The 25,721-nt window shown below is 44.8% G+C and overlaps 1 protein-coding gene across 1 annotated transcript in view; it reads left to right on the top strand.

Moving 5' to 3' along the window:
• Positions 1-25,721, top strand: part of LOC147034964 (extracellular calcium-sensing receptor-like) — a 51,639-nt gene that overhangs the window by 23,403 nt on the left and 2,515 nt on the right. The window contains exons 6-8 of the mRNA XM_085891697.1: positions 1,657-1,884; positions 2,286-2,409; positions 15,782-16,171. Of these exons, the coding sequence (XP_085747823.1) occupies positions 1,657-1,884; positions 2,286-2,409; positions 15,782-16,171 (742 nt within the window). The remainder of the gene's footprint in view (positions 1-1,656; positions 1,885-2,285; positions 2,410-15,781; positions 16,172-25,721) is intronic.

A 25,721-nucleotide genomic window follows, 5' to 3' on the forward strand; every position in this document is an offset into this window, starting at 1 on the left:
TTTTTTTTAAAAAAAACCCCTTGCGTGATGCGGTCACAGATTTGTAATAAGATTTTTTTAAAAGTTAAAAAAATATATTGTTTTAATTTTGTTTATTCGTCTAACTTGACACCCAAGTTGTGTTTTTTTTGCAAATACCAGTTGAAATTCACAGCCCTATGAAAAAAATTAATTAAGCAACAGGGAACTATGTGGCCGTGAGCAATGCAGCATGCAAAGGGTTAATCAAATGAGGTTAAAACGAAATTCGATATTTTGACTAATCATTAATGATAAGGAGGTTCCATGTAAGGATAAGGAGAGGGAGAGAGAGGGAGGAAGGGAGAAAGAGAGAGATGGAGGGAGAGAGAGGGGAGAGAGAGATGGAGGGAGAGGAGAAAGGGAGAGGGGGGATAGAGGGAGGGAGGGGGAGGAAGAGAGGGAGAGAGAGCAGGAGAGAGAGAGAGAGAGAGAGAGAGAGAGAGAGAGAGAGAGTGAGAGAGAGAGAGAGAAGCGGGAGAGAGAGAGGGAAGGGAGGGGAGAGAGAGAGCAGGAGAGAGAGAAAGCGGGAGAGAGAGGGGAGGGAGAGAGAGAGGGGGAGGGAGAGAATGAGGGAGTGAGGGGAGGAAGAGAGAGAGAGAGCAAAGGAGAGAGAGATAGATATAGATATGGAGGGAGAGAGAAAGAGAGAGAGGAAGGGAGAGAACAGGAAAGAGAGAGAGGGAGGGAGGGAAAGAGAGAGGCAGAGAGAGCAGCAGAGTGGGGGGAGAGTGAGGGAGAGAGAGGAAGAGGGAGTGAGAGAGAGAGGTTGCGGGAGGGGGACAGACAGAGGAGGGGGAAAGATGGGAGGGGGTATAGAGGGGAGGAAGAGAGAGGGTAAGGGGGGGAAAGATGGGAGCGGGTCAAGAGGGGAGGAAGAGAGAGTGTAAGAGGAACATAGAGGGGAGGGAGTGAGAGGAGAGGAATGGGGAGGAGTGGCTTTTCTATCCGTATCCATCCTTTCCACCACATTCAACCCCAACTCATTTTTTGTCCAAGTTTGCCTCTATTCCTTTTCGAGTGGTTGCTGACCACTCCACTGTTGAACTGAGTTGAATTGAACTCCACTGTATATGAGCCTTAAACTCCACTGTTGGTGTCCGTCCACCCCTGCCCTCACCCCAATCTCCACTGTTCCTTTTCGTCCATTTTAACTTTTTTATAGTCCATTAAATAATTTACTTTGATAGATTAACTTTAACTTTTCCCATCTGGGTACTTTTGCCTGCTTTACCAGTCACTGGGGATGGGTACTTTTCCTTGTGGTAATATAATTTTAAGAATAAGAGCAGGGTTTTTAATGTTGAAGCAAATAAATTGCAAGCACGAAGTTAATAAGGTTCTATTTTATGATTCAGTGACAAACTTCCATCACAATATTTTTATTGCTGAATCGTTACATTTCTATATTCAAGACAAGTCATATATATATATATATATATATATATATATATATATATATATATATATATATATATATATATATATATATATATATATATATATATATGTTTTTGAAATGTGTTCAGTTGAAAATAATTATGAAACATGGTGCTTATATATTGTCTCACATGTTCAGTATTTCACCTCATTTTTGTTTTGCAATAATCCTCAACTAAAATCTATTATTTTTGTCAGCTATTATATTATCTGCGCAAAGTGCAATTTAAAAACAGCTTGGGAGGGATAATGCAATTTGATGAAAATGGAGACCCTCCTGCTGTGTATGAACTAATCAATTGGCAAAAAACCAGCAAAGGTGGAATCAGGTTTGTAATTGTTGGTGGATTTGACTCTTCAGCGCTTGCAGATGAGCAGTTTCAGGTGCACATGGATAAAATTGAATGGAAAGGTGGAATGAATAAGGTAAGATCACAACCATAATAAACACATACATGTTTTAGGAAGTTAGGGTGGTGAGCTTGGGATCCTCAGATCCGGAGTTCAAATCCCACTCAGCTGATGAATTAATACCAGGTGGGGTTGACCCTGCCTGTCCTCCTTCCGACGTTTGCAAAATGTGTGCCGGCATGCTGGTTTACTGCGTCAGAGTGGTGACCTGTCCAGGATTGTGTCCAGTAGCCGAGGAGACTGCTTAGGCAGCACCAACGCTCTGCACAGAGACTGGACCCAATGGATGGATGTTTTGGGAGAGTTGGTTTTAATTTTACAACTTATGAAGGTAAATTGGAAATACTTCATGGATGATGGAAGAAATATTATGCAGGACCTTTTAACGTTCCTTTTTTCTTTTGTTATGATTTCAGCCACCAGAGTCCGTATGCAGCACACCTTGCCAACCTGGAATGAGAAAAATATATCTCAAAGGAGAGCCCATTTGTTGTTTTGACTGTGTACCTTGTGGAGAGAAAGAATTCTCCAATGTCTCAGGTTGATACAAAAACAATTTCTTCCCAGTTTGTGCTTGAATGCAAATGCTGTACAAGAGCAAAATATAATAATGCCACTGAAAATCGAAATATACAGAACATTATGTGTTGTTGGTGGTGGTGGTGGTGGTGGTGGTAATGATGATGATGTTTGCGGTGGTGGTGCATAAAAGAAAGAGGAGAGGAATGATGGGAAAAGCCAAACGAAGGAGAAGAATAGGAAGAGAGATAGAGGAATAAGAATCTCATATTCCAGTTAATGGAAAAAGAATTCCCACTGCATTCAAATTAGACATTATTCAAATAGGACATCAACCATCATAGTAATCACAATAAATGAACATGGATAAAAAATTGACGATATAAATCCTTCCTTTGCAATGCAGATAGCTCAACAAAAGGGCTGGTAGTAATTTGGAATAAAGAGAATCATAATTCTGCAAATACATATTCATCCAAAATGTCAGGAGGGTATACGCAAACCTTTGGTGTATGTATCTTGTTCATAGTACTGAACCCAGCACATTCTCTAACACCTGCAATCCAGGGTCATGAACGAACATGCAAGTCAGCAACCACTCGAATGGATCTTTGTCAGTTGGTGTCTGTGAATTCCGAGTGACACTAAAGTGACCACATCAACAGCATAACGTTTTTGAAACTTGTACTTGTAATGAACAGATACAAAGTCAAATGAGGAAGTTCATCATTACATAAAATATCTGAGTCTGATTCCCGCGTCGAGTTGTTTCCACCCAGTATCTGTTTTGCCAGCTCAACTCACATGTGTTCAAGCCCAGGAATGATCTAACTTGTCTTTTGGTTGTTGGTACTTGGGCGTTTCTGACGCATGTGAGTTTTTCTTCCTCTATCTGTACCTGACTCTTTCCCACTCAGTGTCCCGCAAACTCCAGCATATGAAATCCAATGTCACATTTGGAAGGCCGAAGAGTCATACCTGCGTCCCTGATCTGCTCAAAAAGTTGCCACAGTGTTTTGACATGGTCTTCCCATCTGACCATGTGCATCAGGATGTCATCCACATAGTGGTCGATGTTATGTAAATTATGCAGCATCTTCCTCATAATTTGATTGAAGGTTGCTACTGAATTTACAAAGCCAAAACATCTTCTTAAATTGTTCGCAGGCATCTGTGTTATGAATGCTGTCTTTTCTATGAAACTTCCTCCAGAGGAATCTGCCAGAAACCCTTGATCAGGTCGATCTTGGTAAAATAACGATCTCACTCCAGCTCTGCCATGGTAGCTTTAGGGTTCCCCATGGGTTCAGTGTCAAACTTTGTGACCAAGTTCAATCTCCAAAAGTCAATTCAGAAATGGTTGGATCCATCCTTTTTCCTTACAATCACCACCGGCGAGTTGTAGGCTGCTTTTGATGGTTCGATGATATCTGCTTCCAACATAACTTCCACTTCCTCCTTGATCACAGCTTGCATAGCAGACAGCCTTTGGCACTGCTTGACTCTGACTGACTAATTTGTAGTGGTCTCAATTTTATGCTCCTCCAGGTTTGTCGTGCCTGGGATTCCAGTGAAGTCATCTGCGAACTCCTGGAGTAACTCCCAGACTTCTTTTGTCTGCCTTGCTGACAGATACTTACTGTTGTTGACATGCTAGTGTGTCACTCGGTCAGCCCTGGGCCTCAATTCTAGCAAGTTTTCATTCACCAAGGCACATTCTTCATCACCATCCAGCTCTGGGTCGATTATCGCTAAAGCAGCCACATTGGGCTGTAAATGTGATATCAGCTGCATTGTCAGCTCTCTCATGATACAACTTCAAAAGGTTGGCATGGCAAATTTTGGTCTTGCCTTTGACACAGATGTTGTCGTCCGTCGAGTTGACTCGTTCCTGGACTTCATATGGTCCTTGTCTTTGGAGCATCAACTTGTTGTGCTCCATTGTTAGTTGCAATAAAACTCTGTCTCCAACCTTGAACTTTCTGTATCTGGTTTTATTATCATAGAAATGCTCTGACTGCTTTGAGCTGCATATCGACTCTGTCTTGCCAGTCGACAAGTGTCCTCCAGTCAATTATGCAAGTCAAGACATATTGGTAGGCATTATAAACCTCAGACGTGTTCTCTCCGGTCCTCAGCTCCTTCAACAACTGCATGGACCCTCTTAAAGTTTGTCCTTAAAGTAACTGAAATGGTGAGAACTTGGTACTTGCTTGAGGCACCTTTCTGTAAGTGAATAGCACCACCTGCACGGACCTGTCCCAATCACGTGGTTGCTCTTGACACATGTTCCTCAGCATGCTCTTCAGAAATCTGTTGACCCTCTCACAAAGTCCATTGCACCTAGGTTTATATGGTGTCGTGAAGAGTTGCTTCATCACAATGAGTCGACACACCTTCTTCATCAGGTCTGATGTAAATTGAGTACCTTGGTCGCTCAGCACCTCTTGTGGGAGACTTACAGGGGGGAAGACTTCCAGCAGTGCTTCCGTGACCCTCTCCATCTCAACCTTTGGGATTGCAATTGCTTCAGGATACCTAGTGGCATAGTCCACAACAGTCTAGATATACCAGTTGCCCTTGTCAGACACTGGGCACAATGGTCCAATCAGATCCATGGCCACTCTGCAAAAGTCTCTTCCATCAACAGCATGGTTCCCAATGGTATCTTGGAAAAGCTCCCTTTGGGGATGGTCCTTTGGCAGATGTCTCAGGACTTGCAGAATCTGCTGACGTCAATAGTTATCCCTGATGAATGGAAGCTGCTGGTTATTCGGTCAGATGTCATCTTCACTACAAGATGACCTCCAACAATTGATTAGTGTGCCAAATTCATCATGGCCTCCTGATACTTGGTCGGAATGATGATTTGCTTCACCTCAGTGGTGTCAGTTGTGTAGATACGGTGTAAGACACCTTTGTGGACTTTGAGCCTGTACTTCCTCTTGTCCCGCATCTGATGTTCTCTGGTATCCTGCACCTCCTTCCACAACCTTTGAAGTGAGAAGTCTTCCTTCTGAGCTTGCTCAAACTCTTGCATGGTCACCTTAGGAATGTCAGATTGTGACACCTTCAATAGTTTGATGTCATCCTTGTTGCGCTTGGTCTGTGCCCTGGTCATTGTTACTTGTGCCAGCTGTGGAATCCAGTCTGGGTCTGGATACTTGACCTCTTGGTGCTCCCAGTATATTACTGATCACAAGATCACAAATGGAGTCCTCCATGCACATTACCTCCACCTCTCCGATGTAATATGGTGTGTCCAAATGGATCTTTGCACCTGCATAGTGACGCAATGCACTATCAATCAGCTTGCAGGAGTAGACCTTGTCAGTCATCTGTCATGTTGTCACTACATCTTTCTTTCAGCTGCACTCGTACAACCTGAGTCTTGGAATAATGTCACTTTCTGTGCATCCACGTAGCTTTCATCCACGGTGGTTTTGCCATTGGTGATGCCAGCAGTGCTTTTCTCACAACTGCTGAAGACCATAGATGTTGACTAAAATCGTCCTTTGTTCGCCAAGATCTCCTCGGGACACTTTTGCACAGCTGATGCAGACTGCTCTTTCGGATTTGCTCTGCACATAACATCTTTCCTCTTTAAGTCGTGCTCTGCACTGACTGGCTGCCTTCTGTTGTGACCTCATCTGAGCTGCCTCCTCAATCAACATTCGGCCATCATGTGGCCTTTCTTGTGACAATAGAAGCATTACCTATCGTTTCTACTGAATTGCGGATTTGTAGAATGAGACTGGTCAATCTTGTGCAGCAAACTGTCTGACCTTGGTTTCATTATGATGTCCCTCTTCTTGACCGACCTCCCAGTAATACACCCACCATGTACTTCAATATACTGCTCAGCCAAGGTTGTCATTGTTTCAGTGTTCTGAGGAACTCTCTCACATATGAACAGCACCATCTCCGTAGAACACACACAAAGGAACTGTTCACGAATCAACAAGTCAATGAATGCTTCAAAGCAACATTCACTCTTTGCCATAAAAGTCCATTGTGTAATGCACCATCTCAAATGTATCACGAGCTGAAATGCAGTTTCACCTTCATCGGATTTAATTTATTTGACCCTCCAGCGATATCCCTCCTCTGTAAGTTCATACTTCCTCAACCAAGTTACTTTAAAGCAGTCATTGTCAAGAGCATTCTCCAAGGGCATACTGGTGTACATCTGGAGTGCCTTGCCTGTCAGAAGGGGTTGAGACTACCTGCCCAGTCCTCTCTGTTCCAATGTTGACTCGCAGCAAAGCGCTCATATCTCTCGATACGCACCCAGCTCATCGCATTTCTCATCAAATGTGGGGAGATTTGGCTTGTTTGCCATTATTCATACATCACCAGTGTCAGGTGCAGTGCAAGCACATGTAGCTACTTCAATCTCCAACTCTCTTCTTGCCAATTCAATCTTCATTCGCATTTCCTCCTTCATAATTTCGGCTTCCCAGTCGTGTTCGCCATGCTCTGCCTGCTCTTTGCATTGCTCACTCTCAACCTCCTCTTTTCTTGCAAGTTCCTCACACTGCATATTTTTGTGCTCGTTCCTCAGGTTCCAGCTCCTCTTTCCATTCCTCATGCTCCACCTCTTTGTATGCCTCATGCTCCACCTCTTTGTATGCCTCATGCTCCGCTTGTCTGTCCTCACATTCACGACCCTTCTCTTCTTTTTCAACTGCTTGCTGTTCTTTAACAAACAAACTCCATCAGTGTCTCTCTCTTCAGTCCAAACCGCTCGACTCACTCATTCCAATTATCAAACTCCATGACAGATAGATGGGCGGTCAATTTGAACGCAGATCACAACTGCAGTGCAGTACCGGGGCTTACCTCCACTATTGTCTTCCTCGTCTGCTGTTTCTGTGACACCATAAACCCTTTTACAACTGACAGATCCTGTCACGTTTTCCAAAATGTTACGAGGGTATATGCACACCTTTCGGATTTCCTTCACTTTGGCATGCGTATGTTGTTAGTGGTGCCGAACCCAGCGCATTCTCTCACGATTGCAATCCAGGGTCATGAATGAACATACAGGTCAGCTACCCCTCAAATGGATCATTGTCAGTTGGTGTCTGCGACTTCCAAGTGACGTGACAATGATTACATCAACAACATAATATTTTTCAAACTTGTATTTCAAATAAACAGATACAAAGTAAAATGAGGAAATTTGCCATTACATACAATGTCCAAGTCTGATTCCCACGCCAAGCTGTTTCCACCTCGTGTCTCTGTTCTGCCAGCTCAACTCGCGCGTGTTTACCTCGTCCACCATGGCTGTTGAATGATTGTCTTGTCACAGTGTCCTCTCTTGTATGCTGGCCCGTTTGCAAGGATGATTAAAAGGGCTCTAAGCAATTCTTTCCTGATATACAATCATATTGAGTTTTAATCAACCTGATTATAATTGGATCCATGCATTAACAACCACTTTGGACATTAACACCTTGTTCACTCATCAGAGTTCCATTCATGTCAGAACAAATGCAATGTTTGCACAATCTCTTTACTTGCAAAGAACGGGAGCTCATGCATGTATAAATATATTGTTGCAGTTCTGCAAAATTTCATGCCTCAAAGGCAACGGCACCCAACATAGAGTGATACCCAGGCAGTTATTTTGTTTGTATTCGTACAGTCAGACCTCCCCCTCATGTCTTATGGGTTAACGGGACAAAGTGCTGCGTTGTGTGGGTCTTACAGCTATGTTTAATTATATCCCTATCTGCCATTCAATCTTGATTTTCATTCCAACCCTTTCCTTTTATCTATGATATAAATCAAAGCAAGCACTACACCCAGGTGGCTGTCTGTGAAAATCACAACTATGACAAACTCTCCACCTACACTGTACAGGACGTGCATGGCATGCCCTTTCATTCGAATCTGTGTGCCAATTTAAAACACGTCTCACCTTGCTCAAACTCCACTCACCAGAAGCACCACCTTGACCACCAACATCTCCCGCACGCAGGATAAATCACCCCGTGCCTCTACGTATCACTGCATCGATGCAGTTTGATAAGAAACGAGCATGCTGCGTGGCCCAGGCCACTCGGACCGCGTGGCGTGGGGACTGGCCAAGCACGTTAACAGCACCAACCACAGCTCACCGAGGGGCCCCGAACAGGCATGTGTAACCGACACGACCCTCGTCTAGTCACCAGAACATGGCCCAGGAGTTCGGTGAAAGGTTCCGGGCCGCATCACGCTGGATGTGTGAATTAAGCCGCTTCCGGCACAAGGAGCCTGGCAGGGCGGGGCCGGGATCCAATGGAAGGGTATGATTTGGCTGACGTCGTGCCGCTTCGGGTCGTCGCCCCACCCTTTGCCCGCGGCTTATAAAAGGCGGATCGCAAAGCCGTCTGCCCCCTCTCTCTATCTCTCTCTACTCCGCCCTCTCTTCGCTGCACCTCGTTGTCTGCCTGTCGCTGCCTCTGCACTCGGGGTTGGTGTGTGACAGGCGTTCATCTGCACCAGTGCGGAACATGCATTTCCATGAGCCCCGGCAAAGTGATCAAGCAAGAGATTACGCGCTGACTCTGAAGGTGGGATCGCTCAAGCAGAGCAACCCCAAAGCGTACTGGGTTGCGCAGTCGGCCGACCACGCCAGGTATTGAGAAGCCATTAATTATCATCTGCTCTCCTTCCTTCTGGCTAACTAATCTTCAGCGGGTGTGTGTGTGTGTGTGTGTGTGTGTGTGTATGTGTCGCCTGTCTTAGCTTAAATTAAGAACATAGAAGGTATAAAGGAATAAGTCTGCTCTGTGTCTGCTTTTGTAAAGTGCTTGCCTTTTGTTGCAACCCGCAAATTCCTTGCTATATCTACTGTACAAAATAATAAACCCCATTTACTGTGTCACATACCTTTCCTCGCCTGATTGGAATAACTTCTTTCTCTAGAAATGTTCCCAGCTCGTTTTCATCTTTACCTTCACTGATCCAGCATGGTCCATATCCTTGCCGAGCCGGGACGTTATCCCCCAACAATCTGTTTCCAAGCCGGTATGTCCTTTGCAGTAACGCTCACCTGCAACTGATCCGGTAAGGGGATCCAGTTCGAGCAAGGCATACTGAGGGCGTGTCCCCCGGTAATTAGATCACGTGACCATTTTAGGTAACCAGTTTCCATTAGACGGAGGAACCTAGTCACGTGGTTGAGTTATTGGCATTCATGGTCGATTTGCGACCCGCCACATCATGGAGTTATCCTTGTGCGATGGCCTGCGACTCCGGAGAGCCTGGTGGGAACCTGAGGTGGCTTCCTCCCCCTCCCGCCCCCCTCGTGGTCTTCTCGCCCCAACCCCGGGTCCGCAACAATATTTAAAATTGGAGGCCCCAGGTTCCTTCGGTGCCTTCGACTTCCGGTTCTGGGTTTGGAGTGTTGGCAGGTCTCCTTCGGGGCTCCCTGCTGACGATCTCAAAGTTAAGTTTCCGGTCGTTATCTGTCCCGTTTTAACTGTTTATTTTCTCTCCGACATGTTACTGTGTGTTCCAAGTTCGGTTTTGTTTCAAAAATCGTGCTATTTTGTGAGATTTCGTCGAACTTGTCTAACTGGGTGCTTGAGGCCTATCCTTGAGGCTTGAAGCATACCATTTGTTGCCCTCGGCATACGATCGTGTCAATTTGTTTTTTCCCAATTATCTTCAATTTCTATCTTTCCCACTTTCTTAATGCCCACCATCCCTCCCAACGAATCACTCTATTTCTTATCTTATTTCAAAAAAAAAAAAAACGCCACTTTTCTCTGATTCTTTTTCTTCTTCTTCTTCATCTCCTCCTCTTCTTCCTCTTCTTCTTCCTCAATTTTTTATACAACACTTCCATGACCTAATCTGTTAAACTCTCTCAAACATTAATAATAATAACTAAAACGATCTCTTATAATGCTTCATCTTCCTCTTCCACACAAGTGGATCTCTTTACTGCATCATAATGCACGACTCTTCTGCTATTTAAACAGACTGCTCTCAATTCGACCTTTCCTTCATACCTTGCCTAAAAAATCCAACTGTTACAGCATTTCTTCTCTCCATTCTCCGAATTCGCCTTTATTGCATCCATCAAGAAATGTGTTTAATCGCATAACTGACCTAAAACTTTTAAAAACCCCAGTTTGTTATGAATGTTCGCTTTCCGTCAACAATTCTTTTTTTCCAACTTCAGTGCCAACTCACTCCTCTCACCCCTCACTCTCAAAGCAACCATCCCACTCTTCTCTCTCCAAGCCTCCCTCTCACCTCTCCCCAAAAATCCCCCCTCACCTTTCTCCCACCATTCATCACCCTCACTCATCCTTCCCAAAGTTGCCCCCCACCTCCCATCCACAAAGCTGCCTCCTTCTACTGCCCTCTAACCTCCATCTCTTCACTCCACCTCCTCAAATCCTCAACTGCCTTCTTCCCCCTCTCTTGTCCCCCCTCTCCCCCAGCACCACAGAGCCTTTTCTCCTCCTCATTCGGCTCCCTCCCCTTGCTATTCTGCAATCCCCCACACTCTTTCAACAACCCTCCTTACCTCTCCACCCTCGTCCCTTTTCCTACCCTCCCCCTCCCCCCACCACCCCCTGCACCCAAAGCCTCCTCCCCAACCCCTTCATTAAAAGTATGGACCGCAAATATCTGGGGCCTTCGCTCAAACCTTTCAGATCTTTCCATAGAGGTTGCCACCACTAACAAACCAGACATAATCTGCCTAATAGAAACTTTCCTCCCCCAAGATGTGTCTGACTCCGAAGTATCTCTCCCTGGTTACTCCCTCCTCCGGTTTGACAGACCTGAGCATCGCCCTGGTGGAGGAGTTGCTCTCTTTATCAAAGACTCTATTCCTTACTCTCCATGCACTGACCTCACTCCCCCACACCCCCAGGAATACCTCTGCCTACGGCTTCCCCTCCACTCCCACCTCATGTTTATATGTGTACTGAACCGTCCACCTAACAGTGATGACTCCATCTACACCTCATTATCTGAAAGCATGGACCATCTTCTATCTTCTCATCCAAACTCTCTCTTCCTCATATGTGGCGACTTCAATTGTCATCATGCCAGTTGGCTAGGTGTGGGTACCTCTCTCACCTGTCATGGCACCTCAGCAAAATCTTTCTGCGACTCATTGGGACTGACTCAATCGGTCAACTTCCCTACCCGGATCTCAACCAATGGTACTCCATTTCTTCTGCATCAAATTTGATTGATGTGACAAATTTCCCTGACAATATCTGGGGCTCTTCCGCCATTCCAATCGGTTCTTCTAACCACGTCCTTGTCAAAGTGGACATCTCTCTGGCTATTATCAGAGAATCACCTCACCGCCGTCGAGTCTGGCATTTCACTCAAGTCGACTGGCAGGGTCTCCAAGCAGCCCTCAAACTTATAGACTGGTCTCCTATCGCTACTTTCTCCAAAATCAACTCATCCTGGGAATTCTTTCAAAGAAACTTGCTCTCCCTCATGCATAGATTTATCCCCTCTCGTCTTCAGTTGTCCAACCCTTCCTCCCGCCCTTGGTTCACTGAAGCTTGTGGTGAGGCAGTTGTCCTGAAACAACTTGCCTTTGCCTCATGGAAAGCAAACCCAACTGAGGGCAATCTCAGTTCCTTCCATAAAGCTCGGAACAAGTGTGTACCTACCCTCAGGAGAGCCAGAAAACAACATCTTTCTCATCTCAAGTCTGAACTGTCGTACCTCTCTCCCTCCTCAAAATCCTGGTGGTGTCTAATGAAATCTGTTTCTGGTGTATGTTCCCCCTCCATCCCCTCCCTTACCTCAAATGGCCGCACTGCTGATACCGCACATGAAAAAGCTGAATGCCTAAACTCGGTGTTTGCAGCGAAATCTTGTATCCAAAACTCATCACTTTCTCTACCCACGGTACCAAGTCGCACCCAACTGTTCCTGGACTCTGTGTCCTTTTCTCCTGACAAGGTGGAGAGTTTGATGTGAAACCTCGACTCAGATTCTGCAACCGGTCCAGACTGCATCAGCCCACGTGTCCTCAAAGCCTGCTCCTCTGCTCTTGCCCACCCTCTCTCTGTTCTATTCAACCGCTCATTTGCTCAAGGTCATCTGCCATCTGCTTGGAAATCAGCAAACATCACTAGCCTGGATAAAAAGGTGCAAAAACAGATCCCTGCAACTACAGACCAATCAGCCTTCTCCCAATCATCAGCAAGGTTATGGAATCCATCATCGCTTCAGACATCAAATCCTTCCTCTTCTCCAATGGCTTGATTTCTGATCATCAATTTGGTTTCAGACCAGGTCACTCAACGCTGGATATGCTGCTTCTGCTCTCCCAACAATGGATGGAAGCCCTCAATGCCAGACAGGAAATCCGAGCCGTATCCCTGGACATATCACGTGCTTTTGACACAGTCTGGCACCCTGCCCTGCTTACCAAACTCTCTTCCTATGGTATCCAAGGCCATCTCCACTCATGGCTCCCAGACTTCCTCTCCTGTCGCAGTCAACGTGTGGCCCTAAATGGAGTCCTTTCATCCCCCCCTTCCTGTCCAGGCTGGGGTTCCTCAAGGTCGCATTCTGGGCCCTGTTCTTTTACTGGTTTTCATCAATGATCTCTACGACTCAATGGAAAATCCTCTATATCTCTTTGCTGATGACTCCACCCTCTGCCGTACCATCGGTCATCCCTCGGACCGGCAAGCAGAAGCTTCTTCGCTCACTGCTGATCTGAATAAAATCACAAGCTGGTCCAACACATGGAACATGTCTTTCAATCCTGACAAATGTCACACTCTCACTATGTCTTTTAGAAAGGACCGTTTAGAAACCCCCCCCCCGCCCTCCCATCCACTTTCTCAACAATACTCTGGAAGAAGTCCTTTCTTTCAAGCTTCTGGGTCTCACGATCTGCCATGACCTTTTCTGGGAAAGCCACATTTCAAACCTCGCCTCCAAACCCAGTCGCCAACTGGGAATCCTCCGTCGTGCAATGTCCTTCCTCGGCCCACTTGAGCTCCTGACCACTTAAAAAGCTTTTGTCCAAAGCCTGATGGAGTACTGCTCTCCCCTCTGGGCTGGTGCTCCTGCCTCCCACCTTTCTCGGCTTCACGCTGTAGAAACCAAGGCATTTCGGATCATTGGCATCTCCCGCAATGAGGCTGAGCCTTTGGGCCTCTCACTCAATCACCGCAGGTTGGTCGGTGGTCTTTCTGTCTTCTCCTGTCTCCTCTCCCACCTCGCCCTCCCCCCTTGCTCTCTCTCTGCGATTTGTCCCCACCTCATTTCCACAGGGCGCTCAAGGTCCGCCAACAACCCCCTTTGGGTAAAACTTCCAAAATCACGAATCACTGCTCACCTTCACTCTTTCATTCCTCTTTTTTCCCGCCTTTGGAATAAACTCCCTCACTCAATTCATTCCCATTCTTCCCTCCAGGCCTTCAAAACAGCTGTTCAGCACCACCTCTTATCATCCCCCATCCAAATCCTCGATCTTTTCTACCCCCGATAATCCACCCAAGCTCACCTCCTTCAAATTCCCTGCTTTCCTTCCTGAAAGTCCCTGTAATGTCCATCTTCTCTTCCCCATGTTTCCCGTCCCATCTCTCTCCCTTCCACAGATCTCCTAATGTCTCTGTTCCCCACTGTTTTGTCCTTCCCACTCCCTCCCCTCTTGTCTCATGCCCCCCTTGATGTGCATTGTGTGTTAGCTCTCATACGAGCCTCGACAAGGTATACAAAGAAAAAATGTCATGATGTGTATGCTCGTGTGAGTAAGAGTCCAGAGATCCAATCCCCAACTGTCTGAACAAATAAATTGTTTTCCTTTGTGTTTGCAAATCTGGTGTTCTTGTGTATTTCCTGACGAGCTGCAAGATGAAAAGTTTTGGCAATGTCTGTTCTTCTTTCTGCTTTTTTCATTATATATATATATATATATATATATATATATATATATATATATATATATATATATATATATATATATATATATTATGATTCTGCAATACCAAACGTTTATTCGTGTATTTGAGATATCCTTATTCAAATTCAAAGATTGCAGACCTCCACAACGTTTATCAGACTTAAAGGAAAGGTATAAACCGGCATTCTATCAATTGACTTCCTCCATGATTGTTTTCATGCTGAGGTTGCTCCTACGTTTATTTACACACTTATAGACAAGGCCAAAATAAGACGTAATCGCACTATTGAACAAGCATATTGGTACGGATCGAGAAACCATTTGCATTCAACATACAGATGTACCAAAAGTCAGTTATTTCGTTAAGTATGTGTGTAATCAGATCCCCTTCCTTTTGTCTCATGGGAGAATCAAAGGCGTGCATTGCGATTTCTTTTTAGTTTGGTTATTAAATCTTTACATCCAACGAACCCTCCAACAAGCCATCTAACAACCATCCCATCTGCATGACCCCTCGGCCCATCACGATCCACCACCAACCAGCTGCCTTCTCGCACCCTGACGTGCCAAGGCAAGATCTCGCGGTTCTGGTTTCTCGGCTCCCACGAACGTTGTAACTCTTTCACGACAACCCTTGCAACATTGATACTGTTACTCGTCAAGTATGAACCCGCGTGGAAGAGTGGCTGGGGTTTCCCGGCAGTGGCCAAGGCCCCGTCCTGGAAAGGTATGCCGTGGGACCCTGTCCAATCAAAGGTGAACAGCGAAGTGTGTTCACCAAGGCCCCTCCCCGCTGAGGCAGGTCCATAAATTCCCGAGCACTCTCTGAGGCAGAGGTCTTTTTGGGGTCTTGGAGAGTTTTTGTTGGGTTTTTGCTGTCACGAAAGGGGTTTTGCTGTCACGAGGGTTGATCAGAAGGTCGTCGAGGCGGCTAACGTGTCTCTGCTGGCCCTCTACAAGGAAGGAAAGAGCGACCCTGACCCTCCCTCCGTGGACCCCGGCCATTCCCCACCCGAGCTCCGCCACGAACCTCGAGTCCCACACATGTGACTGGGGACCAAACCAGCTACCATTGTCAGGTATCCAGCCAGACTCTGACCCCCAGCAGTTTCGAGGAAGGGGTGAAACTGGGGCTTTTGCCATTGCCTTTCCAGTAGCATACATGTACATGTTACAGATTTGATACAATGTGGAAACTTTCTGTAAAAATAAAAATGTGAATTGTGTAAAATCAGTTGATCGGTGTTTCAGTCAAGAAAATAGAATGGAAGTATATTCCAATAATTAATGCTCTGAAAGTTAAATAATGTCACCTGCTCTAACTCATTGCTACTCCTTCGTCCAGCTCAATACCTTTGTCCACCTCACTTGAGACTTGTTCATGCATTTAATTTTTTTTTGATTGTTTCAAAAGAGATAAAACGATGCAAATCACATTTTTCAAATGCAATACCACTTCCTTATCTCATATACATTTTGCTTGTGTCTCAGATTCTCAAGAATGCTTTCATTGCCCTGAATATTTCTTATCCAATAAAAGGAAAGATTATTGTGTGCCGATGCCTGAAGATTATCTTACTGTCTTTGATCCTCTAGCACTGACATTTTCAGTCATTGCTGGACTGGGTATTGTGGCTGTGATGGCAGTTGTCATGCTGATGTATTTTAATCAAAAGCTTCTTGTGGTGAAATCCATGCATGTTCATGTGCTTGGTCTCTTGCTCATGACTTTAGCATTTTCATTTTCCAGCAGTTTTGCTTTCATGGGGCGCCCAACAAATTCTGTTTGCCAGATACGTGAAAGTCTAGCTTTGATATTTATATCGCTGGCTGTTTCCTGCATAATGAGTTTGATTGCACAGGTTGTCAACACATCTCCAGGTAATATGCACATCAATAAATCTGGTGATTTCTATATCATTAGGTTGTTGATGCTCAGATAATTTCTACAATACATAATTCAAATAACCTCTTCAACTAAATGTCACTGCAAACTTAATTGCAACTTAACTCTTCAATAGCCTGTTGTTGGCTTAGCAGTTAGGGTGGTGGCTTGGGATCCTCGGGTCCTGAGTTCAATCCCGTTTCCACTGAATTAACACCAGGTGGTTGACTCAGCCTGGCATCCTTCCTAGGTCAGCGAAATGAGTACCGGTCTACAGGTAATAGCCGCTAACCAATGATGCAACCAGCAGCCAAAAAGGCAGCACACGATGAGAACTCTTCAATCACATGTAATGCAGTTGAGGACAAGGTTTAGTCTCCAAGCATCAAAGAATGCTTCTTTGGGGATAATGGGTGATAAATAGGAATTTAGCCACCACAACTGAGCCAGTTTAACTCATTTAATAAACTGATTTTGAGCAAAATTTGAAAAAGAATCATAATACAATTCAAGAAGTGTCTATGTTTGTTTGTTACTTGCGAAATCGTCGATTCACATGTATATTCGTTTTCTGAGTTTGTTCGCTTGTCTGTTAGTCACTTACCTACAGGACGTATTTATGCACCGATCTTCAAGAAACTTAACCAACTAGTGGGGCTAGTCAAAAGCTACAGCTCTATTATGTTAGGTAAAAATCTCAAGGTCATGTTTTGTGACGTACTTAAGATGCACTGAAACATAACCAACTGGTAGTGCCACTCAAAAGTAACAAGCCTATTGTTTTTGAGGTCAAGGTCATACTTTTTGAGATAACTTGGCACAGTCATTAAGACTTCCATATTTTGACATAATTTGGCACAGAGTCATTGTTAACACATTCTACTCGAGCAGTGCTTTAAATCAATGTTTGGATGATCACTTCTGGTCAGCCATTTTCTCAAGCAGTCAAGATCAGAAATTTGGACCTCCATCAAGATTACTAAAATCATAAATTTTCATCTGATTGACTTGAAATTTGAAAGTGATTTGCACTTTGGATCACTGAATTGGTTCATGAAAAATCACAATTACTGTTTTAGCCATTTTGACATGTAAACAGTTTCCACAACAACAATTTCAATCCCAATTCCAATCAAATGCATCATTTTGTGATTTTATTATTGCCATATATCAAAAAGGCTTCAATACCTCAAATTGGAACGTATACATCTTATTTATATGTATGTGTCGTATGGGTGGGTAAAGTTGGTCAAAACTAGTCAATGGTCAAGGCCATCCAAAATATATAAAATATCTTTTAGGCCACAGTTAGACATCAGTCTATAAAACATCAGTCATATTTGTTATGCATAACATTCAATCATGTAAAACGCTTGATAGGTCAAATTTTCAAAATTACCAAATTGCTATTTCCATGACAACGATTTTTAATTTTTTTGAGGGGGGGAGGGTGGGATTTTGCAAATATCGTGATCTTTCTTGTTTATTTGTTTCTTTGGGTTAAAAAGTCCTTAACCACTGGATGGAATGAGTTAAAAACTGGTGGTTATACTCAGGGTGGGTATGTAAGAGTTTTAGGTGGTAAAAAAAAAAACAACTAAATAGTCCTGGAGGTTCTGGGTGGGGTTGGACCCCAATTCTCCAAATATAAATATGTGTGTCATAGCATGGCTCCAAGTGGGAGCTGATATTATGTGTGTACTAAAATACTGCAAGTCTGGGGAAACTAACCCATCTGTAATTTGGGGAAATTAGTCTGTCCATATTTTTGGGTTATTAACCCATTTGCAATTATTGGGGAACAAACATGTCTAAGGATAGGTTATATTTGATAACGACTTAAAATAAATCCTTCACAGGGTGGCTTAAAATGGTAATCGTTGTATTCTCTTTTTATGTTGGTAAACGATGATTATTAGTGGCTTTTGTCAAATGGAATGAAAGACAATGTTGTGTAAAATTGATCATTGCAATTTTGGACATGCTGATGAAAGATCGTCTATAAACAGAAAAAAAAGATGAACAGTGTTATTATTAACCGACATATAATGTGACCATGGTACAAGATTGATTAAGACTGTATTTAATGATAATCATGAGTACTTTGAACAAATAATAATCTGAATCTTGCACATTTTCCAGTTCAGGGTTTGTCCACGTGAGGGTTGCATCCACTGCTACTCGTTCCACCTGAATCAAACTTAAGTTTCTGAACCAGAAATATCGTTTTCATGTTATGTTATATTTTCGTCCCTGTCTGCTGTTTTTTTTGTTGTTTTTTGTAGACATTGTGTGAGGCTCGTATAAGAGCTAACACACAGACCATATAACAAGGAGAGCAGGAGACGAGACCAGTGGGGTGGGAGAGGGGAAACATAAAACAATGGGGAACAGAGATATTAGGAGATCTGTGGAAGGGAGAGCGATTTGGGCGTGGTACATGGAGTAAACAGTATGGACATGACAGGGACTTTCAGGAAGGAAAGCAGGGCATTTGAGGGAGGTGGGTTTGGGGTCAATTAATGGGGGTAGAAAATATCGTGGTTTTGGATGGGCGAAGATAAGAGATGGCGGTGAACAGTTGTTTTGAAGACCTCGAGGGAGGACTGGGATTGAAGAGAGTGTGGGACTTTGCTCTAGAGGTGGAGAAAAAAGAGGAACGAAAGAGTGAAGGTGAGCAATAATTCTTGATTTTGGCAGTTTCACGAGAAGGGGGTTGCTGGTGGACCTTGAGCACCCTGTGGAAATATAGGGGGACAGAGCACAGACAGAGCATTGAGGGTGGGGGGGGTCAGCAAGGCCATAGAGGAGACGGTGGAAGACACAGAAATATGACCGATGTGCCTGTGGAGAGAATGAGAGACAAAGACTCAGCTTCAGAGCAGGAGATACCAATGATCCTAAAAGCATTGGTTTTCACAGCATGAAGCCAAGCTAGGTGTGAGGCAGGAGCACCACACAAGAGGGGAGAGAAGCACTCAATCAGACTGTGGATGAAAGTTTTGTAAGTGGTTAGGAGTTCAGGTGTACCAAGGAAGGACTTTGCTTGATGGAGGATGCCTGGTCGATGACTGGCTTTGGAGGACAGCTTGGAAATGTGGCTTTCCCATGAAAGCCAAGGCCCTCCCATGAAATTTTCTCCTCCTCATTTGGCCCCCTCCCCTCGCTATTCTGCAAAACCCCACACTCCTTCAGCAACCCTCCTTACCTGCCCCCCTCGTCCCTTGTCCTACCCTCCCCCTCCCCCTCCTTCACCCAAAGCCTCCTCCCCTTCCTCTTCATTAAAAGTGTGGACCTCAAATATCCGGGGCCTTCGCTCAAACCTTTCAGATCTTTCCATACAGGTTGCCACTGATAAACCAGACATTATCTGCCTAACAAAAACTTTCCTCTCCCAAGACGTGTCTGACTCCCAAGTATCTCTCCCTGGTTACTCCCTCTTACGGTATGACAGACCTGAGCCTCGTCCTGGTGGAGGTGTTGCTCTCTTCATCAAAGACTCTATTCCACACTCTCCATGCACTGCTCTCACTCCCCCACACCCCCAGGAATACCTCTGGCTTCGGCTTCCCTCCACTCCCACCTCATGTTTATATGTGTACTGTACCGTCCACCGAACAGTGATGACTCCATCTACACCTCACTATCCGAAAACATGGACCATCTTCTATCTTCTCATCCAATCTCTCTCTTCCTCTTATGTGGTGACTTCAATTGTCATCACGCCAGTTGGCTCGGTGTGGGTACCTCTCTCACCTGCCATGGCACCTCAGCATAAGCTTTCTGTGACTCATTGGGACTGAATCAATCGGTCAACTTCCCGACCCGGATCTCAACCAATGGTACTCCATCTCTTCTGGATCTGATTTTGACAAATTTCCCTGACAATATCTGCTGCTCTTCCTTCGCTCCAATTGGTTCTTCTGACCACGTCCTTGGAAATCCTATCGCTACTTTCTCAAACATCAACTCATCCTGGGAATTCTTTCAAAGAAACTTGCTCTCCCCCATGCACAGATTTATCCCCTCTCGTGTTCAGTTGTCTTACCCTTCCTCCCGCCCTTGGTTTACTGAAGCTTGTGGCGAGGCAGTTGTCCTGAAACAACTTGCCTTTGCCTCATGGAAAGCAAACCCAACTGAGGGCAAACTCAGTTCTTTCCACAAAGCTCGGAACAAGTGTGTATCTACCCTCAGGAGAGCCAGAAAACAACATCTTTCTCATCTCAAGTCTGAACTCTCAAACCTCTCTCCCTCCTCAAAATCCTGGTGGCATTTAATCAAATCTATTTCTGGTGTATGTTCCCCCTCCATCCCCTCCCTTACCTCAAATGGCCGCACTGCTGATTCCACACGTGATAAAGCTGAATGTCTAAACTCGGTGTTTGCAGCTAAATCTTGTGTCCTAAACCCATCACTATCTCTACCCACTTTACCCAGTCGCACCCAACTGTCCCTGGACTCTGTATCCTTTTCTCCTGACAAGGTGGAGAGCTTGCTTTCAAACCTCGAGTCAGATTCTGCAACCGGTCCAGACGGCATCAGCCCACATGTCCTCAAAGCCTGCTCTTCTGCTCTTGCTCACCCTCTCTCTGTTCTATTCACCCTCTCATTTGCCCAAGGTCATCTGCCATCTGCTTGGAAATCTGCTAACATCACTGCCCTGCATAAAAAAGGTGCAAAAACAGATCACTGTAACTACAGACCAATCAGCCTTCTCCCAATCATCAGCAAGTTGATGGAATCCATCATCGCTTCAGACATGAAATCCTTCCTCTTCTCCAATGGCTTGATTTCCAATCAACAATTTGGTTTCAGACCAGGTCACTCTACCCTGGATATGCTGCTTCTGCTCTGCCATCAATGGATGGAGGTCCTCAATGCAAGACAGGAAATCCGAGCCGTATCCCTGGACATATCACGTGCTTTTGACACAGTCTGGCACCCTGCCCTACTCACCAAACTCTCTTCCCATGGTACTCAAGGCCATCTCCACTCATGGCTCGCAGACTTCCTCTCCTGTCGCAGTCAACGTGTGGCCCTAAATGGAGTTCTTTCATCCCCTCTTCCTGTGCAGGCTGGAGTTCCTCAAGGTAGCGTTCTGGGCCCTGTTCTTTTTCTGGTTTTCATAAATGATCTCTCGGACTCTCTGGAAAATCCTCTATTTCTCTTTGCCGACGACTCCACCCTCTGCCGTACCATCTGTCATCCCTCAGACCGGCAAGCAGCAGCTTCTTCACTCACTGCAGATCTGGATAAAATCACAAACTGGTCCAACACGTGGAACATGTCTTTCAATCCAGACAAATCTCACACTCTCACTATGTCTCTTCGAAAGGACCATTTACAAACCCCCCCATCCACTTTCTCAACAATCCTCTGGAAGAAGTCTTTTCCTTCAAGCTTCTAGGTCTCACTATCTGCCATGACCTTTCCTGGGAAAGTCACATTTCCAACCTCGCCTCAAAAGCCAGTCGCCGACTGGGAATCCTCCGTCGTGCTAAGTCCTTCCTCGGCCCTCTTGAGCTCCTGACCACTTACAAAGCTTTTGTCCGTAGCCTGATGGAGTACTGCTCTCCCCTCTGGGCTGGTGCTCCTGCCTCCCATCTTTCTCGGCTTCACGCTGTCGAAACCAGGGCATTTAAGATCATCGGCATCTCCCGCAATGAAGCTGAGTCTTTGGGCCTCTCACTCAATCACCGCAGGTTGGTCGGTGGTCTTTCTGTCTTCTACCGACTCCTCTCCAGCCTTGCCCCCCTGCTCTCTCTGCGATTTGTCCCCACCACATTTCCACAGGGCGCTCAAGGTCCGCCAACAACCCCCTTCTGGTAAAACTACCAAAATCACGAATCACTGCTCATCTTCACTCTTTCATTCCTCTTTTTTCCCGCCTTTGGAATAAACTTCCTCACTCTATTCTTTCCCATTCCTCCCTCCAGGCTTTCAAAACAGCTGTTCACCACCACCTCTTATCTTCCCCCATCCAAATCCTCGATCTTTTCTACCCCCGATAATCCACCCAAGCCCACTTCCTTCATTTCTCCTGCTTTCCTTCCTGAAAGTCCCTGTAATGTCCATCTTCTCTTCGCCATGTTCCCCGTCCCATCCCCATCCCTCTCCCTTCCACAGTTCACCTAATGTGTCTGTTCCCCACTGTTTTGTCCCTTCCACTCCCGCCCCTCTTGTCTCATGCCTCCTTGCTGTGAGTTGTGTGTTAGCTCTCATACGAGCCTCGACCAAGGTATACAAAAAAAAAGAAAAGAACAGGACACCAAAACTGGAAAAAAAATGTTGAGACATGAGACCCAAAAACTTCAATAACAGGACTTCTTCAAGAGGATTGGTGAGAAAGTAGATGATGAGGAGGGGGGGGGGGGTGTCCAGACGGTTCTTTCGGAGAGACATTGTGATAGTGAGATTTATCAGCATTGAAAAACTTGTTCCAAGTATTTGACCAGCTTGTGATTTTATCCATGTCTGCATAGAGTGAAGAAGCTGCTGCCTGCCTATGTGAGGGATGACAGATGGTGTGGCAGAGGGTGGAGTCATTAGCAAAGTAATAAAGAGGATTTTCCAGAGTCATCCAGGTCATTGATGAAAAACACAAAAAGCACAGACCCCAGAACACTACCTTAAGGAACTCCAGCCTGGACAAGAAGAGTAGATGAGAGAGAGCCATTCAGAGCCATCCGTTAACTGTGATGGGAGAGGAAGTCTGCGAGCCATGAATGGAGATTGCCTTGGATACCATAAGAGAATTAGGTGAGCAGTTTGGGATGCCAGACCACTTTGAAAGCTTACAATATATCGAAGGAGCTGGTTCTGATCTCATGCCTTGTAATTGAGGACCTCCACCCATTGTTGAGAAAGCAAAAGCAGCATGCCCAGGATACATTGACCTGGTCTGAATCCAAATTGATGATCAGAAATCAAGACATTGGAGAAGAGGAAGGATTTAATGTCAGAATCAATGATGGATTCCATGACCTTGCTGATGATTGGGAGCAGGCTGGTCTGTAGTTACAGGGATCTGTTTGTGCACCTTTTTTGCAGAGTGGTAATGGATACTGATTTCTAAGCAGATGGCAGATGATCGAGCAAATGAGAGGATGATTAGAACAGAGAGAGGGTGAGCAAGAACAGCAGAGATGGTTTTTAGGACGCCATCTGGACTGGTTCCAGAATCAGTCGAAATTTGACAACAAGCTCTCCACCTTGCTGGGAGAAAACAAAGAGTCCAGGAACAGCTGGTTGTGACAGGGTAAGGTGGGTACATAAAGTGATGGGTTTGGAACACAATATTTAGAAGTAAACAGAGTTTAGGCATTCAGCCTTTTTGCCTACAGTGTCAGCTTTTTAGTCATTTGCAGTAAGGGAGGGGATGGAGGGGGAACGTACACCAGAAACAGACTTAACCAGTTACCACCAGGATTTGGAGAAGAGAGACAGGTTTGACAGTTCAAACTACATATCAGAAAGATGTTGATTCCTTGCTCTCCTGAGGGTGGACACACACCTCTTCTCAGCTTTTTGGGAGGAACTGAGATTGCCTTAAGTTGGATTTACCTTCCATGAGGAAAAGGGAAATTGTTTCAGGACAACTGCCTCCCTACAAGCTTAAGTGTACCATGGGTGGGAGAAAGGGTAGGACAACTGAAGACGATATGGGATAATCTGTGCATGAGTGAGACAGCAAGGTTCTTTGATGAATTCCCATGACGAGTTTATGTTGGAGAAAGTAGCGATGGGAAACCTGTCTTGAAGTTTGATAGCTGCTTCGAGACCCTGCCAGTCATCCTGAGTGAAATGCCAGACTTGTCGTCGCTGATGTGGATCTCTAATAACGGTCATCGAGATGACCACTTTAACAAGTATATGATCAGATTAACCGATTGGAGCAGAACAGCAGACAATTACAGGAAAATTGGTTAAAACCAAATCCAGAAGAGGTCGAATATCATTGGCTGAGATCCAGGTTTGAAAGTTTACTCATTCAGTTCCAATGAGTCACAGCATTCCTTTGCTGAAGTGCCATGACAGGTGAGAAAGGTACTCACACCCAGCCAACTGGCATGATGATAATTTGTCACCACATATGATGAAGAGAGAGAGTTTTGATGAGTGGAGAGAAGTTGGTCCATGTTTTCAGTGAGTGAAATGTAAATGGAGTCATCACTGTTTGGTGGACAGTACAACACACATATAAACAAGAGGTGGGAGTGGAGGGGAAGCCATAGCCAGAGGTATTCCTGAGGGTGTGTAGGAGTGAAGGCAGTGCATGGAGAGTGAGGAATAGGGTTTTTGATAAAGAGAGCAGCTCCACCACCAGGACGAGGCTTGGGTCTGTAATTCCAGAGGAGAGAGTAACAAGGGAGAGAAGCTAAGGAGTCACAGATGTCTTGAAGGAGGAATGTTTCTGTTAAGCAGATTGCCTGGTTTGTCAGTGGCAATGTGGATGGAGAGATCTTTCAGGTTAGAGCAAAAGCCCTGGATGTTTGAGGTTTGTATTTTCATCGTTTTTTCTTTTTCCCCATTATAAATTGTTGCTATTTTTGCATTTGCTTTTTTTGTGCAGCCAAGGCCTTCTCATATAGTCAGAGCTTAATCAACTCTGTTTTGAGGTTGTTTTGTTCCGTTTTGTTTTTTTTTTTGTTTATTTTTTTCAAATTTTTTTTGGCTTTTCCACCTTTTCGACGCTGTCCTCTTCCCCTTGGTTAAAAAAAACATCTTTCACTCAGACAAGATCTTGTTCTGCTTCCGCTCTGTACTTCCTCTCCATCTCGTTTCCTCTATCATTTTCTCAATATCTTCATTGAAGAAAATGCTTCTCCCTTCTTCCTTTGAAAGCATGTTTTGAGCATATTAAAGCATATTTTTAAAGCATTTTTTTTAAGCAAAATAAGCTTTTGAAAGAATATTAAACCCCTTCAATCCCTATATTTATGTGTGATTCCCAACCTTTGCCGGGTCAATTCCCATTTTAGACATCGAAATTCACCTCTTACCCCATTAACCCTCCCAAGAGAAGGAATTTTTCCCCTCCAATCATTGCATATTTATGGCAGATTATTGCATATTTATATTACTAGTGCATGCCCGTAGGTGCGTGCCCGTATGTGTGAGTAGTCCAAGAACGATATCAAACCTTGAAAAGGCACATACTCAGGTCCCCAGTGTCAATTGTGACGTCATAACAAACGAAGAAGAAGAAGAAGAAGAATTGTGGCGTCAATCGTGCAAAAAAAAGAGGAAGAATTGTGACATCAATCGTCATGTCATAGCACCGTGTCCTGTCATTGGTTGGCAAATAAATGCCCGTAACTTGGGAACCGCTTGTCCGATTAATATCAAACCTTGAAAAGGTTCATCCACAGGTCCCCAGCAATATTCCTGGCAGGTTTCAATTAGATCGGACCAGTGGTTGTCGAGAAACAGCGGTCACAGACACACAGAGATTACTGGAATTATAGATAGATATTCATATTTATTTCAGAGCATAAAATCCCCAGCCAAATAAATCCGACAATGTGCTCACAGTTCAATGAGAAG

Source organism: Eptatretus burgeri, chromosome 1 (assembly GCF_056783735.1).
Source record: "Eptatretus burgeri isolate ZD-2024b chromosome 1, Ebu_testis_v1, whole genome shotgun sequence".
In the NCBI taxonomy this organism is placed as follows: Eukaryota; Metazoa; Chordata; class Myxini; order Myxiniformes; family Myxinidae; genus Eptatretus; species Eptatretus burgeri.